General features: G+C 46.6%; 2 protein-coding genes across 2 annotated transcripts in view; one reads left to right on the top strand and one right to left on the bottom strand.

Moving 5' to 3' along the window:
• LOC122647144 (cytochrome c oxidase subunit 3-like) overlaps positions 1 to 17,857 on the top strand; it is a 99,680-nt gene that overhangs the window by 60,815 nt on the left and 21,008 nt on the right. The window lies entirely within an intron of this gene.
• Positions 1,734 to 17,857, bottom strand: part of LOC122647148 (ribosomal protein S1, mitochondrial-like) — a 56,825-nt gene continuing 40,701 nt past the window's right edge. Inside the window, exon 4 of the mRNA XM_043840636.1 lies at positions 1,734 to 2,478. Within this exon, the coding sequence (XP_043696571.1) occupies positions 1,823 to 2,431 (609 nt within the window). The 5' untranslated portion in view covers positions 2,432 to 2,478 and the 3' untranslated portion in view covers positions 1,734 to 1,822. The remainder of the gene's footprint in view (positions 2,479 to 17,857) is intronic.

Genomic DNA, 17,857 nt, shown 5'->3' with positions numbered 1-17,857 from the left:
ACGTCCATACACCAATCATGGGCCGGACGCATAAGAGCTTGCTTGAATGCGTTCGGGCATGCCCTGCATCCAACGCTTACCAGACCCCTCATCCAACAAGCCCAGTCTTCCCAATGGGAATCGACTCAACAACTGATCATCAGATAACCCTTTGACCTCGGCTACTCTCCTACAGGATTTCCAAATATACTCGAAAATACCTGCTTGAGCAGCAGCTGCACGACAGTAAACTGATTCCAGGTTTGTAACCTGAGTATACATTGACCATGGAAAGTTTACATCGTCAGGATCCATCTCACCCTTTTGAGGGTAGATGATCCGAGGAAAGAAGAAATAAGCGAACAGTGGAGTGAAGAAGTTGACTGCCCACTCGAGTAATTCATGCTTAAATGGCCAAAGGCGAGATAGAAAGTCATTTTGAGTCATACCATCCGCGCCTAAAAGCATGGCTCGATCCCACACGCATAGAGAGAAAATCTCCCACTCCATGCGGTGTAGGGGAGTCCATAACTTGTGACTCTTGCCAGAAGTCAAACTCCTAACAGGAGAAGACGACCATTGAGGTCACCACCTGAAGCCAACATCCATAGGAATGGTGAACATAACAGGTGCGTACCTTTCAGCAATCGAAATACACTTGTATCTGAGCTCCCCCAGTACTCTATCGGGGGATCCAGAGGGCTCGTTAACGATAGAGGGTGGTCGTAGATCAGCTGTCTTTTCCTCACTAAAATGGATTTAGATATGGAGTATAAGGACAGGTATAATTTAACAATTTGGTCAGCCTTATCGTCACGACGCCTGATCATCTTACGATGAAAAGCAGGTATATTCGTGGTAAACCACAACGAGTAAGCGAGATAGGGTGAGGTAAAGCCTCAGACCGGTCAAAAGAGCCTCCGTAATACCTCATCAGACAGGTAGCGGAAGCTTTAATATAAAGACCGGTGTTCAGCCACCCAGCCCTAATAAACTAAACGTGAGATCGGGGGATTCAATACGGTCTTAAGCAAGCATCTCCTGAACAAGTTGTCACCATGAAGGGCTATGTGGGAAAGACAGAGACTTGAAAAAGCAGTCTCGTCGCTTCGGTGAATCACTTGAGCCCTGAGGTGAGCTAAGCTAGGTGTGGGGCGGAAGGCCTTACTAAGAGGGTCCCTATCACGTGTCGTGCATTGTCATACGCCGAGCCGGGTTTAATAGCTTTTACGGTCAGTTCACCGACCCTCCCAATTCGAAGTTTCAAAACTACATAACAGCGCGCGCTAGCACGCAACGGCCTGACTTTACGTTTAACTGGTATTGACTATAACTGCTATTGATCTCCCATCCGATGTTAGAACTCATCAGGCAATGATAGGATTTGTTCCGAAGATGAATGGAATTTTGTTGAATTGCCTTCAACACCTTGGCAATACGACGTTCAGCAAAAATTTGAACGGGCCCTGTGGCTGTAAGCTTTAGTGCATCCTTCCCCGCCCTCAGCCCTTGGTTGGTGTTCCATTCTGTTCTTTGAGACTATGCCTTCAATTCCATTCTTCGTCTCCCTAGTCGCAGTCTTCTTGCTGGCCTCAACCCAACATGAATTTTAGAGTGCCGTGCCGGGGCGATAGGCGCGCCGCAGTCACGCATTCGAGCAAGAGCCTTTGCCTTTCTTCGCTATGTAAATAGAGGGCCGGAATAAGTGCCAGACCCTCAACAAAAGAATGGATTAAGGTAAAAGAGTATTCTTCTCAGGAGACGCTAGGCTTCGGAATTTCTCAATTGTCTTTTTTTTTTTTTTTTCGTAACGCTCATCAAGTTCTTGTTTGATCTGCCGCTGTTAGAACACCACAATATTCGTCCTTTTTGGTTTAATGCTCTCAATGGTGAATCGATCATTCGCTATCCTTTGAGTTATGAGAGGGCGGAATGGAAGAAAAGTAATGAAACCTGCGATGGCTACTGAATAACCTCCTTTTACTTTCTCAATAATAAAGCCTTTTACCTGTGTATTCGTTCGCCAAATCTTGTTCAGTTCCATCCAAGCTCGGTTTTGTCTGAATCTTCGTGGAAGAAGAAGAAGCGGTTCACCAGCCACTACATCTATGGATCCCACCAAATCATTAAACCTGGCGGCTGCTCGCTCTTTGATCAGTGATTCACCGGCCACTAGATCGATGAAGAATCTCTCCAAAATCTGCTCTTTGATCAGTGATTCACCAGCCACTACATCCAGGGATCCCACCTTATTCTCAAACCTGGTGGCTCGGTTGATTGGCACTCCTGTAGGCTCATCTTGCATACAAATTCTGGGGGTCCCAGGTCCTGCATCCACCAAGAACATTTCTTCCCTTAAGCGTAAAACTGCAGATTGTGAGGCGTTTCCACTACATAAGAAAAAACTGGAATTAGATCTTGGAAATGATCGACTCAAATAGATGCTCATCATAAGCTTTTTTTTTTCCTCCTCTTCCTATTGATCAGAAGCATCCAGCAGCGCCACGCCAGTAGAAAACCAAAACTCTTAAGGGTCTACGATCAACGGTGGTCTACGATCAGCTTACTCAAATAGGGGCGAAAGCGAGCCTTTGGCTCGCCTTGTTGGGGAGCTATTCTAAAACAGAAAAATGAAGATCGCGAAGAACTAGTACAGTTTGCTTCCGGAGTATGGAACGATGCCCAGGCCAAATATCCAGTCGTCAAAAGGGAAGCCCTTGCCGCTCGCTCAACTGCGCAAATCGATTATGCCACTTTTGAAACAAGAGAAAGAGAGTGGCCAGGGAAATCTTACACGGATGCACTCCTATGGTCCCCTCTCCTAAGCGTTATAGCTAACTAATTTATCCAATTTTTTATACACTTTTTCCTTATTCAAAAAAAGTAGATTTACGCTCATTTCCTGTCGTAAAAATCATAAACAACAGACAGACTTTTTCCAACTTTTGAAAAAACAGTGAACCAAAGCGTTGCCCCCTCCCAAGCCCCCTAAAGGCTAACCCAAGGAAGGGCCCAAGGTCTTCTCTTCGGCGGATGGGACTGCGGATTCAGATTCGGCGGACGGAGATTCGGATTCTCTAGTTGAAGCTGCTAATGCGGATTCCTCTGCTTCTACGGGGGATTCAGATGTGGATTCTGAGGCTAATGCTGCTTCATACCTTACCCGGTTCGTTGGAACCACTTCGTTCGGATCCACGGAACTACGAAGCTAGGACGGTGGGGAAGGAAAAGAGATCATATCTGTGCGTTCCCGGCCGAGCTTCTTCAAAACTCTTAGTGGGATGATATTGGAACCAACGGTAGCTTGGCTATTTCACCCACCCACTGCCCCTTCTCAATGTGGCTTAAAAGCGCTCTTTAAATGTCCTTTTCGAGCATACAAAATATTATATTTTCGCTTTGTCCCCTACCCCATAACCCTAGGATTGAGGGTTTTGTTTCCTCCTCGGTTGAGATTTGGATACGCTTATCTTCTTTATCCACTAACAATCGGAACAACATAGCATTTTTTTAGGAAAAAAGGAACCTCTGTTACTTTGGTCCATGATGGCCTTTGTCTTTTCTAGCACCGTGCTTTTCCTTCCCCGCTCCTGGGGTTTTTTTTGCCTATATATTCCCTTCCTGGTAACGGTAGATTTGTCCACCGCTTTCAGCTTCGAGCTTGGTGTCCTAGTTGAAAGCCTTCCCGTCCCCTTCTATCTCACCCTCTGCCCTGCCTCTTCCCGATCCGAATGAATTGGCGAATTGCAGCCCTTATTTTATTGATATTACTGGTAGTCTACTAAGCCCTTGCTTATGTGGACGCTTCTTGCTTCTGATGCTTCTGCTCTAGCTTTTGATTTCTTACCTAAAGTTGGTAGAACAGAGAGAGGTAAGCTTGTTTCCCTTGGTCCATCATTGGAGTTTAAACCAGGAGCACCCCTCTACTAAAGATAGAGCGTTAGCGCCCAAGCAAAGCTATACCTTTTTGTGACTCCAGCTAGCTAAAGAAAAGGCAAAAAAATTCGGATATTCGATAAGCCGAGTACAGTCGAGAGAAAGACACCCCGAAGTGTTCAAGGAGGTGGGGCGAAGGGTTTGTAGACCGTGCAATGCCATGGGGCAGACAGAAGTTAGAAATAAGGAAAGTCAGGAATGACACTCTTTTCTATAGCCGGGGGCGAGGTGAAAGAAGAGGACTTTTCCAATGGAGACACCGGCAGAGAATCCATATGGTACCCCCTAGGAGTCGAGGCACCGTAGCAGAGTTTGGTAAAAACGATCCGCGCGCGGCTCATCTTCTCGTCAGAACGCCCTACCATCACCAGGATCTACTACTCTATTTAATTAAAAATCCAACTTTACCGCTCCGTGGGCCCCAGGGCAAAGGAGTACTCATAATTAAGAATTTGAATTGCTTGGAAATGGTATGGAATTACTTTGCTTCACTTTAACAACTTCTCCGCCCTACCGACTTCGGATTGACGACTAGTCTTGATTGGAGCCAATGTACCGGCGCAACAAAGGCCATGGATCTTTCCTCGCTTGCTTCTTTTCGAAGCAAGGAACTCACCCTTTGACAACCCCCTTCAATTGGAGGGAATTGACACTGATCTATAACGACGTGTATGTTCTTTAACAAAGACTTCCCTTTGTTGATATTTCCAAGGAAAGTTTTGGGTCCCTGGCGCAAAGGCCAACCTCCTCCTTGTCTAGGAAATAGGCGTCTTTAGCCTCTAGCCGGTCTCATAACAACCTCAACGCGTCCTGGCCGAGGGCCTAGACACCCGAAGTGCTGTAGGCATGGTTTCAGGCAAGCATTAGGACTTTAGTTCTAATGAGCCGACTCTATAGGGCTGACTTGCCTGCTGAGCTTTGCCTCGCCCCTCCGCATCTGCAATCTTTCGTTCTTTATCTCCGGCCTGCTTAGTGTCCTACTGGAACCGGCTTTACTTTTTTTGCTACGGCTTTCGCTACGGTTCTCCGTCCGGGTGGTAACTATGGTTGGCGTACGTCACCCCCAAAGGCGAAGGTCGCCTAGGCAAAAGAAGGGCCTGATTGAATGCTGCGCTAAGCTTCGCTCAACCCGTGAAATGAGGGCGAATGGATGGATGGTTGCCCTCTTGCCCAGTTGGACTGGTTCGGTCTATCCCATAACCGAAGGTAGGCGCCCTTATTCTCGAAGGAATGACCTTGAGAATGGGTAAGAGGTTGAGCTTCGCTTCCTCTAATCCCAGGGGAAAATTCCTCAAAAGAGGATAGGAATGCGTGTGATGTGGAGTGGCCCAAGAGGATGAGACTCGGTCATTCTCCTCTGGCGGATGATGGCCTTCCGTGCGCGGATTCAAAGCATCAAAGTGAAAGAGCTCCCCTAGGGAAGGGGAGGGCCCTGACTCTCCCGGCCGTGCCAATCATTGTGATTGGCCGAACGCCCACGGAGCGGTAAATGGCGAGTGGTAATATCATAGTGTTGAGTGACTCGGGCTGTACACGAGAAAGGTGCTTTAAACATTTTATTTTCCACGGGAGCAAGTCTGTTGATAACTGAAATAAGGCGCTCTTAGCCCACCTCCTCTATAAAGTCAAGCTATATTTTTAGGCTCTGGCACTTGTAGCGCCCCGTCGCTGCGTTAAGGGGAAACTTGTTTCCCGCGAAAGACTAAAAAAAAGAAAGTAGGAACGGTCGTATTCATGCTTACTTGGCAATCGTGAGCTCCTTCCTTCCTCCGGCCCTTGGTGACATCGCTAACGAACTGAGCCCTGACCTTCGAACCTCCCATTCCTAGGGCTACAATAGAGTGTCGATTGACTTAGTTATAGGCGATTTTCGTGAGTTTGACAGAGATGGCGGGTATGCCTAGTTTCGAACCTTGTCCCAAGGCGGCGATGAAGTAGCCTAACCGTTCACCCACCAGTATGAATGGACACTGAGTCTAACTCTATTTGTTCTTGCAGAGCGAACACTCCCTGACGGTTAAAGTCCTGGTAAGGAGTCTCGAACGAAGGAAGGAAGATGAGGCTAAACAGTAGAATATAGTAAGCATAGAGCAAGCTGACTTTCTAGCCCACTAGAAAGCCAAGCGGGGGAGAGCGCGAGGACGCGCGCAAAAAGGTTGTACGGTTGGTGCGCAAGGATGCGAGCTTGGCAAGCAAGCTACCTTGATCCGGGAAGGAATGAATGGTAAGCCTGCCATTTCTAAAAAAAGAAGAAAGAAGAGCCCTATTTACCGAGAGAGGCTTCTCCCGGGCCATTCATATCATTAAGCCTTTCAATAGAGACCCCTATTATTTCTCATCGGAGTAAGGGGAATAAAGGTGAGAATTAGCCAACCAGAGAAAAGGTCGCCCACCCTCACCCGTTAGCCAACTAGGCTTCGATGCGCGGGGGGAGGGAAGGGAAAAAGCATTAGTGCATCGTATACCGTGCCGGTCGAGAAACTGAATCTCAGCCAATCACCCGATTAATCATAAAGATCCAATCTCAATAATCTTACTCTACTACTCTATGAAAGGGGAATCCAGCTTGTACCGATACAACTCCTACTGTCGAGAAAGCGGATTCATCGGTGGGAGGGGAGAGGCAACGAAGCTCTCCCTGCTCTAATGAATCTCTCGACCTATTAGTGCATAACCGGTGTATCGATTAGAAACTAACCCTAATCCCAAGCGCTCCCCTTCATCGCGAGTGGTGAAGCGACCCCTTTCTAAGCGAACCCTCGTTTCTGTTAGTACCGGTGTTGGTAATACGTACACGAAGAATGGTTGACTCTTCTCCCTCTCCCTATCCAACGAAGCAGGGTATTTGATTAGCCGACCTACGCTAGCTTTCTCAACCCTAGGTTTAGTGAAAAGCGCCCTTTACTCTATGGAAAAAAGCCCGTTCTTGAATGACCGGGTTGGGAATTAAATTATGGTATTGATCAATGACATGGGAAAGCAGCTCCTACTATTGGTTTGGTTGGGGGCAGCACCCTGGCTTATCGGATCCTAGCTCATCTATGGAATCGTATCTATCCCGGAAGCACCTCCCTATCTTCGGTAATGACTCTATCTAATGACTGGAAGCGCCTAACTCGTATCCTTACTAACATGTACTCTAAAAAGCCCGCCTTTAAGTAAGTGGCTCGCCTCTCGTTTCTCATCGAATGGAAAATGATCCCTGGTTCTCGCCTCGCATCCCTGCTCCGGTTCTGGCCTCGGATCCGTCGTATAGAGCCCCCAACTATTTATGGTTTATTGATCAGTATCGCGTGTCTGATCTATCGAATGTGGACCTGATCTATTTAATGTGGAAGTAACCGGTCTTGGAGTGGACAGTGCCCTTTACTGGAATGAATGGATCGGAGAAATATGGATAAAAGCCTAGTTGTTAAAAGGTATGTAATGAGATTGAAGCCTCGGTTCTAAGCCTCCCTCCTACGAATTGTAAGCCTGGGTTCGATAGGAGCAGCATCCCCAGTAATCTTCGGCTTGGTGCCTTCTCCAAAAGTGTAAAGATGTGAAGTGGTGGAGAGATAGTGGGTTCAGGAGCGGTGATACGTAAGAGATGGGCAGGGTCCCTATTAAATGGAGTGGCTCTCTCCTATAAAATGTTTCCATTGAATCGATGCAGTGTCGCCTTGAATCAGCGGGATTTGCGTTGAGATCGTAGTGCTTGTGTGCTCGTATGCGGCACGTCCCTCGAAGCAGTGATTCTATTGGTATGAGTGGCTCCTCGGTATCAATCCCAATAGTCGCGCCCATCTATTCAATGGGACTGGTAATTTCCCCAGTCATCGGCATCTACAATCTGTTCCTCGCCCTCCATTCTTGCGAGTCTATCTACCCGGTAAATACGGGTGAATATCGGTTCCGAGTGTTTCTATTACAAATCGGCAAGACAGTCTCTCGTGTTTCCTTCTACTGTGTGTCTATATCAATGGATCGACTGTGTATTGAAGGGAATAGGGTGTAAGATGATAGGTCTTTTCCCTATAGCAGGTATTGTGCGATCTGCATCTAGTCATTCCCTGCCATGTATTCCGGTGAATCGATGCCCGTGTTTCAACGTAGGTAATGAGATCGGGAGTGTCTCCCTGATCGTAAAGCCAGATCTATTCCATTCCGTGGGGCAATCTATTGTATTCTGTTTTTTCAATCCTCCAGTCATCGGCATCTATGATATGTTCCTCCCGGATAAGGAAGCGATCGGATCAGAGAAAGGAAGAATCGATGGATCGTGCCCTCATCTAAAGCCCAATAATAGCGGTTCCCATCATAGTAAGAGGCGAATCTTCATGGTGGAATTATCGATCGTGAGCCTAAGGGGATCAGAGAAATATAGCTCTGTTCCTGCCAATCTCTTCTGCCCAATCATCCGTTCCCCCCAATCCGTTCTCCCCTATCAGTTTTCCCCAATCAAGCGAACCCCTTGAATTAGCGGTCCGATAAAGGCGTGATTGTGTAAGGGGTGTGGGTTGAGAAAGAAGCCCATGGAGTAAAGGCGGAGTCCCTTGAGATCGAATAGAGAAGTGCTGGATTATGGATCGTAAGCGCACTGGTTAATGGGAGAAGTAGAGGGATCGGGTAAGAGGTGATTGCCCTAGTAATTGTTTGTCCCAGTAAAGGGCAACCCGCTTATCTATGAATGGAATTGCGTCCGATGATCGGAAATCTGATCTATTGGCCGTTGTCCCCTATTAAGAATCGAGCCCCCTCTCTAAAGCCCATCAATCCTAAGGCCCTTACTAGCGGAGTGAAGGACTCGTGCTATCCGGAGAAGAGGGAATGAATGGATGCTTAGTAATGGATCGACTTGCCCTATTCAATAGTAATAGTAAAGGCCTTCAATCTAAGAGAAATCGATTTAATGAGGCCTTCTCTTCATGGCTCACCCTTCTCTTTGCTTACCCTTCCTCCCGCAGGAGTGCTTGGTTGGCTATCGCTGCAGTATCGGGAAGCCATCCCCGACTGACAGCAACTGATGACCGCCTTCTTGTGCTACAGATGCGTTGGTTTGAAAAGTAGTTCCATATCTTGTTCATCTTGATTCAACGCCCCCTTCAGAATAGTCAAAAAACCTCCACCGCATACAGGACATCAAAAGGCCGGGCACTGCTATTAATCCCACATCCGCTAGATTGAGGGTAAGCTTTACGTAGCCGTGTATTACCGTTTGATGTTTGTCTGTTTCAGTTGGAGTTATTGACCTTGTACTGGGAAAGAGCTGGTTGGCAAACTTGGTACCTCTCTCGCAGAAAGAGGCCCAGAGGTTTTGAGAATCTCGATTACTTAGTCGATGAAACGCATCAGCATTTTCGATCATCATTCTACGTTATTTCTAAAAGACTTTATAAACCTTAACGGTTCCAAAATAACTAAACAAACAAACATTAGAATTAGTACTACAATTCCTGGGTACATTGCACAACAACCTATGGAAGGTTGGTGCGGACACTTCCTGCCCGCTCTAGCCATACATAAAAAGCTAGGAATAATGTTCAGATTACTTTGAACATTTGATATCCTCTAACTGGGATATCCAGTTAAGTCACCTACCGCTCCTGATATTAGCATAAAAAGGAGGAGACTTCCTACGAGACTTGCAATAGCCGCTTTTCGGGACATGTATTCGTGTAAGGGAAATTCCTCCTGGGTAATCCGAATAAGGTCTTTCTTTTTTTATTACCTCTTCAGCTTGCTTACTCATATCTAACGGATCAAAATGAGAATCCATAAAAAGACTTGGTTCAAGAGTAAGCATTCTAAATTGGTTAAGTATATCAAAAGACCAGAAATCGTACGACAACCATATCAGAGAACCGATTGTCAAGCAAATGTAGAATCGCCTAGTTATTTTGCATAAAGGGAAATAGTCTTTTGCATATTCCCAAGTAGCCGGGGGAAACCATACATTGCTTTTCAATAGTATTTGCTCTGGCATTTTTTTTGCCTTAAAAGATTTCCCAATCCCTGTTCCGGAGAGTAGAACGGGGAGGCTTTCCTTTTCAAATAAATAAGGGAATTATAGACACTACTTGTACCGATAAACGTCTTCATTGCCTGCATTTCTGGTTTGATAGTAACCGGGTTTAGCAGTTTGAAGTGTCTCCTCTATGAGCTACTGAGCTCACCTGCCCGCAAGGGCGCGCTAGGGAACTGGATAAGGGCTGCCAGCTTCAGTAAGTGGAGTGAGGGCCTATCGGGTGATAGGCCCTAACGTCGCGCCTTACATATTGAACCCCACATATCGGAGTAGTAGTTCCAGCGGACCTAGATAAAAGGGGGGATTCAAGTTTTTGCTGATATTCGAAATATCGGTAAAAGTGCCGGGCAATAATCTTTTGAGAATGAACCGCTCTATGAAATTCCCCTACCTTTATGAAGAATCCGATTCGTCACTCCCTCTCCCTTCTCTAGTATATGAGAGTAGATGCTTACAGTGTAGTCTCTCTCTCCGTGTCGAAAGGCAGTGAGGGGATTCGAGTTTTTGCTGATATTCGAAATATCGGTAAATAGACCTTATTACTTTCCCGTGCGCCTAGGAATAAACTGATATTCGAATGTAGGTAAGTGATTCGATCAGTGAAGCACAGCCCCTACTATTACTAGAGGAGTTGGTTCGTTTCCCGCTTGGATTGATAGATAGTTGGGCGAGGCTCCGAAGGAGTAGATAATATCTCTCAGTAAGTGATTCAGTCTTGCCCGCACTTAACTCACTGAATGTAGGAGCAGTCAACCACTCTCTCCCGCACACTAACTAATTACTGGAGCGCTTACTAACAGTGGACAGTTATTGAATTCGAATACTATTATTGGCTGGCCTGGCCCTCCCTTACTATTCGAATGATCACACCCGCGCCATTGATATAAAAGTAGAGCTAGCACTTATCGGATAAGAGGGAATTCCCTTTTTATAGATGATCTCTTAATATACGTGAAAGCCTTGTTCGTATCGGGCGCACATCTCTTCAATAGTAGGTTTGGGCCCACGTTAATAGGTAGATGATGCCGATTCCCAATTCTTTCTCTGGGGGAGAAGGCCAGGAATTCTTGATCGACCAGATAAGGGAGAAGTAGAATGGCAAATGCTTCTATTAATCGGATAGTAGGTTCATTGCCAGCCCAAGAAGCAGATAATAGAAGAGGGGCACTCGAGAGATCCCCGCCTCTTAAGAAGAAAGGCGTCTTTCTCCCGGGGCAGATAATGGATGGCACTCAAGAGATCCTCGCCCAGCTAATCTCAAGCATAAAGAAGCGAGGAGCTAGGAAGTGGCAAAGCTGTTTTCAACGAGAAGGCTGGAAAGGGAAGAAAGGATAGCTTGGATTGAAGAGCATGTTGTCTTATGATTGGAGTAGGTTGGAAAAGGCCTAATACGTAGATAAGCCTTTCGAGCATGTTGGGAGAGGCCGGATCGTATCCAAAGATAAGGGAGCTTGATCGAGTCACTTTGCCTTATATATGGTGAAGCAATTTGGAGCATTATTGATCAAGCCTATGAGGGGGATTCGGTTGACGCCATTTTGCATCTATGTCCGAAGCCAAAATGCGACTTATTGATCGAGCTCATAAGGGAAAATCCTCGATGTCGCTTTCCCATATATATGGTGAAGCCATTTGGAGCATTCTTTATCGAGCTCATAAGGGGAATGAAGTCGAGTCACTCAAATAGCGGGGTTCCTTCCACATTCGAATGATTGGCCCTACTATTCTATAATCGATGGGGGCCCGCCCTCCTTTCTCTTCATAATAATTCTGGGCGCCCTTGTTAGAAGGAGTGGTCAATCAACAAGCATTGATGAAGCTCCATCAAACATGTGCATTTCCCTCGGTCTCGTTGCTAAGGGCCTTTGTTCTCGATGATCTCTAGCATTAGTGAGATTGCATGCCGCCCTTCTCGTTCTTGATTTCTAGCACTAATAAGTTGGATGTAGCCGCCCTTGTTCTTGTCGATCCCTGGCACTAGTAGAAGCGGGAGAAGCTTTCTTGATCAACCGCTAGTAAGGATCGGATAGCTACTGACTGGCCCTACTATTCCATAATCGATGGGGGAGAATCCGTGCTTTCGAGCATGTTGTCTTCCCCTCCCTTTGCTGCCCTTTTCAACCCCCTAACGGGCCCTCGCCCTACCTTTGGAGTGGTTTCTCGCCCTACCTTTGGAGTGGACGGAAGATTGCTTCTATTTCTTGAGCAGGCCGCTTACAGCCTATTGATGTCGATCGAGTTCAAGCGCCCTACTATTCTATCAAGCTGGCTAATACGTTAATAATAGACTCGACTCCTCCTTCTCATGAATGCAATTTCCAGGTGGGAATCAATAAGCAGTTTTATGCCAGAGTGAGTCGACTTTTCTGTCTGTCAAGAAAGCGTGAAATGAACAACCGAATGCCTTATTACTAGCAAGAAATAGTTGCATTTGCCCTACGATTCTTCATTCCTCTCCTATTATCTGATTCTTCATTCCTCTCCAAGATAGATAGACTGGAAAGCAAGCTATATTGGTTGGATAGATGCCTTCCAATCTTGAAATGGGAGGGGGGGCCAATCTCTCATGTTCCGCAATCAATAGTGAAATCGTGTGATTCCATTCAATAATAAGGTGGAAGAATCTTTCCAAGGAGGGATGGAAAGGCGACTATTCTTCAAGAATGAATTCCTGACCTATTATTGCTGGGGTTGGAAAAGCACTATGGAATTATGTCTATCCAATTAGTAGGTTGGGCTTTCGAGTCTGTCTCTCATGGATGAACGTTCAAAGGGCCAGGGCCAGGAAAGCTTTAGCTTTCGGGAGTGGGTGAAATCGAGTGAAAGCGGGCACGAGATGGATCAAGTTATTACGTATTAATGAAGAACGCCCTCACAAAGAATAGCGAATGAAAGGGCTATTTGATTCCCCCTTATTGAATAGTAGGGCTTCTCTTGAGTCTCATTCTTGATCGACCCCCTCTCGGTAATGAAGTCGACGTGCCGGCCTCTTCTATTCCGGCCGGGGAGTAGGTTTGCCGTCTATATCGATTTCTTGGGGAAGCGGCTCACTATTACTTTGATGTCGATCGAGTGACCTTTCTTCGCCGGGCCTAATACGTAGATAAGCCGGCACGAGCTCTTACTCATTGAATTCTGTCTCTCAAGTTGGGCAAATTGAAGGAGTCGGCCAGGCTTGATCTCGAAGAATTGATTAGGCCGGGGTTGATCTTTAAGGGAGAGATCTTGATTGCTTGAATGAGGCTTATTAGTTCAAAGTGATGCCGGGGAGGGGTTTACCACTGAGAAACCTTTCTCAGGGGTCGGTTTATCAGCTATGTCGAACAGAAAATAGGATCATTCGAATGATTGGAAAAGGAAAGGTCCTCTCTATTACGTATTAGGGTTGGAGAGGCGGATCCAGGCGAAGAATAGTTAAGGAAACGGTTGATGGAGAGCCTCGGGTGCATTACTGAGAATCCAAGCGTCTCGTCGAAACCATTCATCCAATGAGATAATAGTAGGATTGCTTGAATGATTTCTATTTCTAGATGAGGGAGCCACTCTTCCAGTGATAGGGAGGCATACCAGTGAATAGATTGGGGAGAAAAGGCCGCTTATCAGAAATGGGAAGGAGGAGCCGGGCCCGACATCTATCTATCTATCTAGAAATCTATGCTTCGAATTCCACTCTTAGTAGGGTCGAGTCTACAACCCGCACTCAATGGAGAGGGCCATGAATTGAGGGACCCCTGATTTGAGTGAGGGAGCCAACATAAGTTATAGGATAAGTTGTCCCGAATCCAACATAAGTTGCTCCTTCACTATGAATCGCGAGGGAATGAGTGCAAGATGGGTTATAGGATAGGTTGTACCTTTGCCAACATAAGTTATGAGAGGAGGGCCGATTAGATGCTGCGAGAAAGAGGGGAGATCAGGCATTCATCCCCTTAGATGCTGCGAGGAATCCAATTAGATGCTGCCAGAAAGAGGGGTGAGCCACGAGAGTTAATAGATTGATTAGGCACGAGTGTCACTCCACCAACGAGAAAGAGGGGCGATTAAACAATATTGAGGGGTGAGCCGCTTCGAGGAGAAAGAGCAGGGATGCAACTAACAACCAGGAGTTACCAGAACCGAGATCCAGGGAACGGCTTTCCATCGATTAGCAATGCACGGAAGAGGAGATCGATAACCAGAGCAGGGGGATTCATTACCGGTTATAAAGATGAGAACGGCCAGACTCATTATCCACGGATTAACAACTCGCATGCTCATTCAATAGTACGGGCATTTCTTAATAGTAGGGGCGAATAACGCTGAATCACTCTAAAGCGGCAGGGGGAATCAATAGTACGGGGAACAATTCCAATACCCATAATAGTGGGTCGTTCATCTAGAGAAGGGGGCCCTTACTATTATATACCTATTAACAACCTATTCCCTGCCTCAATTAATAGAGGGATCGAGGAGAAAGGGCAGGCATCAAACCGATCAGCTAGTCTGCATACGAGTACGAGCTATTACCGGAAAGAACTATTAAGAATAGAACCTCATTCCCGGAAAAGAATAGAAGGGAGAAGGGCGAGAGATCGATGCTGGGTTCGGGTTCATCAACTGGAGTTGTTTTCCCTCAATCAATCACTAATCTGGGTCACCCGCTTGTTAATGTAGTCTTTCTCCCTCGACTATGAATCCCAGGTTCTAGCCCAACCCTTTAAGTGGAGTGGAATCTGGCAACCAACCCTTGAATCGGAGGTTGGGCTTTCTCCCTTTCCCTCGCAACCCTTGGAGTGGATTTGAACCCGGACTTGAAGTGTTGTATCGATCTCTTGTTCGCGTCCGTCAATCTAATAGTCTCGAATCGATCTAAGGCAGAGACACCCTTGGTTCTTCTTGATCTCTAGCACTACTAGTTGTTAACCCATATACAGATGAAAGGGTGATAGAATGGAAAGTCCCCCTAGCATGAATAGTCAATCGCAGCTCCCTCCCTTTTCTATGCAAGGGCCAAGACGGAGCAGGGGAAGAGTTATTGATTGAGAGGTATCGATTGAGTGGGCAACACGTAGCAAGGGAAGAAGCAGCTCGCTCCCTTATCTCTTTAGCTGGTTCTCTCATCGCAGCTCGCTCTCTTATCTAATTACTTGAAGCAGCATCGCCCCTATATCTCTTTCTGGGCAGCATGCCCCCTATATCTCATTCTGGATGGAATGACGCACCCAACCGTTGAAGCGGTCGATCATCCATCTCTAGTTGTTAATACGTGGATAGATGATCTCTAGCAATCACTAGCGAGAATGGAGAGAGCAAGCAGTCATAGGAGTCGGTAATTATCGAGCTATCAATCCATCTAAAGGGCCGACCCCCCTCATCTATTTAAGGCCCACCCGCCTATTTATTAAAGCATGCCCCCTATTTCTCATAAATCGCTCCTAATCGATCGTAGCTCCGTCCCCCCTATTCTATTGAATGGAGAAAAGCAGCATCTAACCGGCCCGCCTCATCTATTGAGTGGAGAAAAGCAGCATCTAAGCTCGTCTCCCTGATCTATAGTTGTGGATAAGCGGGTGGGGAAGTTGTTCTCGCCCTCAATCCAATGAATCAATCCCGGGTTAAGGTGGGAGTTGTTATTACATATATGGATGTAATCTCGCAACCCTTTAAGCGGGAGAAGGAATTGACTCGTCTCGCTCCATCTCATCGATCTGGTTAAAGCTCCCTCATTCACAGAAGATCTCCCCCCTCAATAATAATCTTAATGTCGAGCCGTCGCCCCTATTCTAGTCAATCGGAGCTATCAATCATCGGAGTAATAGTCAATGGCAGCAATCCCCCCTTGTTATGGAATGCGGCTATCAATCGCGGTCAATCATCTAGAAAGGTCGAGTCGTTAATGGGAAGCGGCTAAGAAAATGGATTTGAATAACACGAGAATCTGTTTTACGCTGGGAGAGGAAGATAACTATGGAAGCTTGAAACCGAGAGGGAAACATTGTCCAAACTAGCCATTAGTTCGTTCATAGAAGTACTACAGAGTAATATGATCTCACCACCCTGTTTGGGAGGGGAGGCAAACCAATGCAAAATTTTGATTGATAAATTCGGTCTATGATTCTATCAACAACTTCGAGTTTCATTTTAAAAATTGCTTTATCACTATGTATTTGGGGGTCTAACGACAAGCCGATTTCTGGATTGCGCCTATGACCAATCCAAACAGTTCAAGTAGAGTCTCTAAAAAAGAGATTTTGCACTGAGCAGATTTACAAGATCCAAAACCAATTCCTATCTCTGGGTTTCTATAAGCCCGATGCTCTTATTGCAGCAACTCCTACCTCGACAATAACAAGAATCGGGGTGTTCGGATCGGAGTCGTGTTTCCATCCCACCCCCAATTCATAATAGTGGGAGGGCAGGAGGGACGGGTTGGATCAACGGAATGATTGGTTCGGTGCCTTACTATCCAAATATCACCCTTGGCAGGGGCCTTAGTAACAATAGAATAGGGCATCAATCAATTCGTTCAATCGGTAGAATCTGCTTGAAAAGAGGAGAGGAATCGAGAAATAGAAAGATGTTACCCCTTTCCGGGGGGCGATCTATCCATTTGATTCCCGCCCCCATGAATGAAGCTTACTATTGAATGCTCGAATCAAGACGCTATTCTTCTAAATAGGCAGGGCCCGGGGATTGTCTACTAGTTGCCTCTAGAGAGAGGGGTGGGCCTTGACTAATAATGGAGGGGTGTTGTTGAGGTGGACAAATGGGTTGCTCGAAGTAGGAGAATCATTCATCGAAGGGGTTAAACCACCTATTACGCACACACACGTAGGCTACTCTGAAGAAGCTTTGCTCCCTGCCTCTCACCCGAGAGTCAGTCACTCCACTCTCTAAACTACTTTAAGTGGATGTTCAATAAACAACCTATTACGCTCAGGGCCGGGTTGACTGACCAATGCCGGAGACACAGCCAGCTCTATCGCTCGGGCTAGCTACCCAGCTATCCCTTCGCTCTGCCCTTTCCCTCTCTCTTCCCGTATATAAAGGCCCGTTGAAATGTTATATTTCCCCTATTCCCCGTGTAACACTCAACCCACTGCCACCCCAGAAGCGTTATCCCTTCCGGGGCTCCTATTCGAAAGAACCAGCTATCCATTCCGCATTCCCCACCCACTGCAGTTCAGATGGCACAGAGAACCATGCCATTCAGACGAGTTGTGATACGTACGAACGGTGTAGAAGTTCTCTTCGTGTGGTTCCGAATCCAGCGCCTAAGCCAGTTGACCTGGGACCAATTCCGGGGATCCAGTTTGATAGCCATAGCTGTATCCTGTGCACCCTACAGCATACCTTCCAGTGGTAATAGAGCCATTACCCCGTGGTTGAGGAACCTGAACTCCGCAAGCATAAGAGACATAAGTGGTAGCCCCGCGATCCGTTCACGAGACAGAATCCGTGTGACCGGCTACTACATAAAAACCGCCATCCGTAACTACGTGACCATCAAGCTATGCCCACAGAGCCCTAGAAAGTGCATCTTGCTCGGATGAACCTTCTTCATGAAGGAGCGAGGGGCGATAGCGAAGGCGTGATACCGGCCCATAGAAGAAGCAAATGTTATATCAGCCGGTCGGACAGAAGCACGACACCCACCATAGAACAATCATTAGAAGATGCGTTGCCCCGAACCAAACATGAACACTCATGAAACCGAGAGTGCGCCCAGTGTAGGCTTGTGTAGCCTGTGCGGAGAAAGCTCTTCGAGCTAAGCTTTCTCACCCATCATGCATATAGAGCCAAGAAATGGCATTGGGACAACCTTTGCAGTGTGCAAGAATTCCATACCGAGTATGACCTGGAAGTCATCCATAGGGACAGCCTAAAGATTGGTCACTTAGAAACCCAAACCCAGGGTGGTCGTAGATCAGCTGATGTTAGGCTTGCCTGTTTCTG

Source organism: Telopea speciosissima, unplaced genomic scaffold, assembly GCF_018873765.1.
Source record: "Telopea speciosissima isolate NSW1024214 ecotype Mountain lineage unplaced genomic scaffold, Tspe_v1 Tspe_v1.0012, whole genome shotgun sequence".
Taxonomy (NCBI): Eukaryota; Viridiplantae; Streptophyta; class Magnoliopsida; order Proteales; family Proteaceae; genus Telopea; species Telopea speciosissima.
The sequence above is the reverse complement of the archived record's forward strand: the minus strand, read 5'-3'. Positions and strand labels throughout refer to the sequence as shown.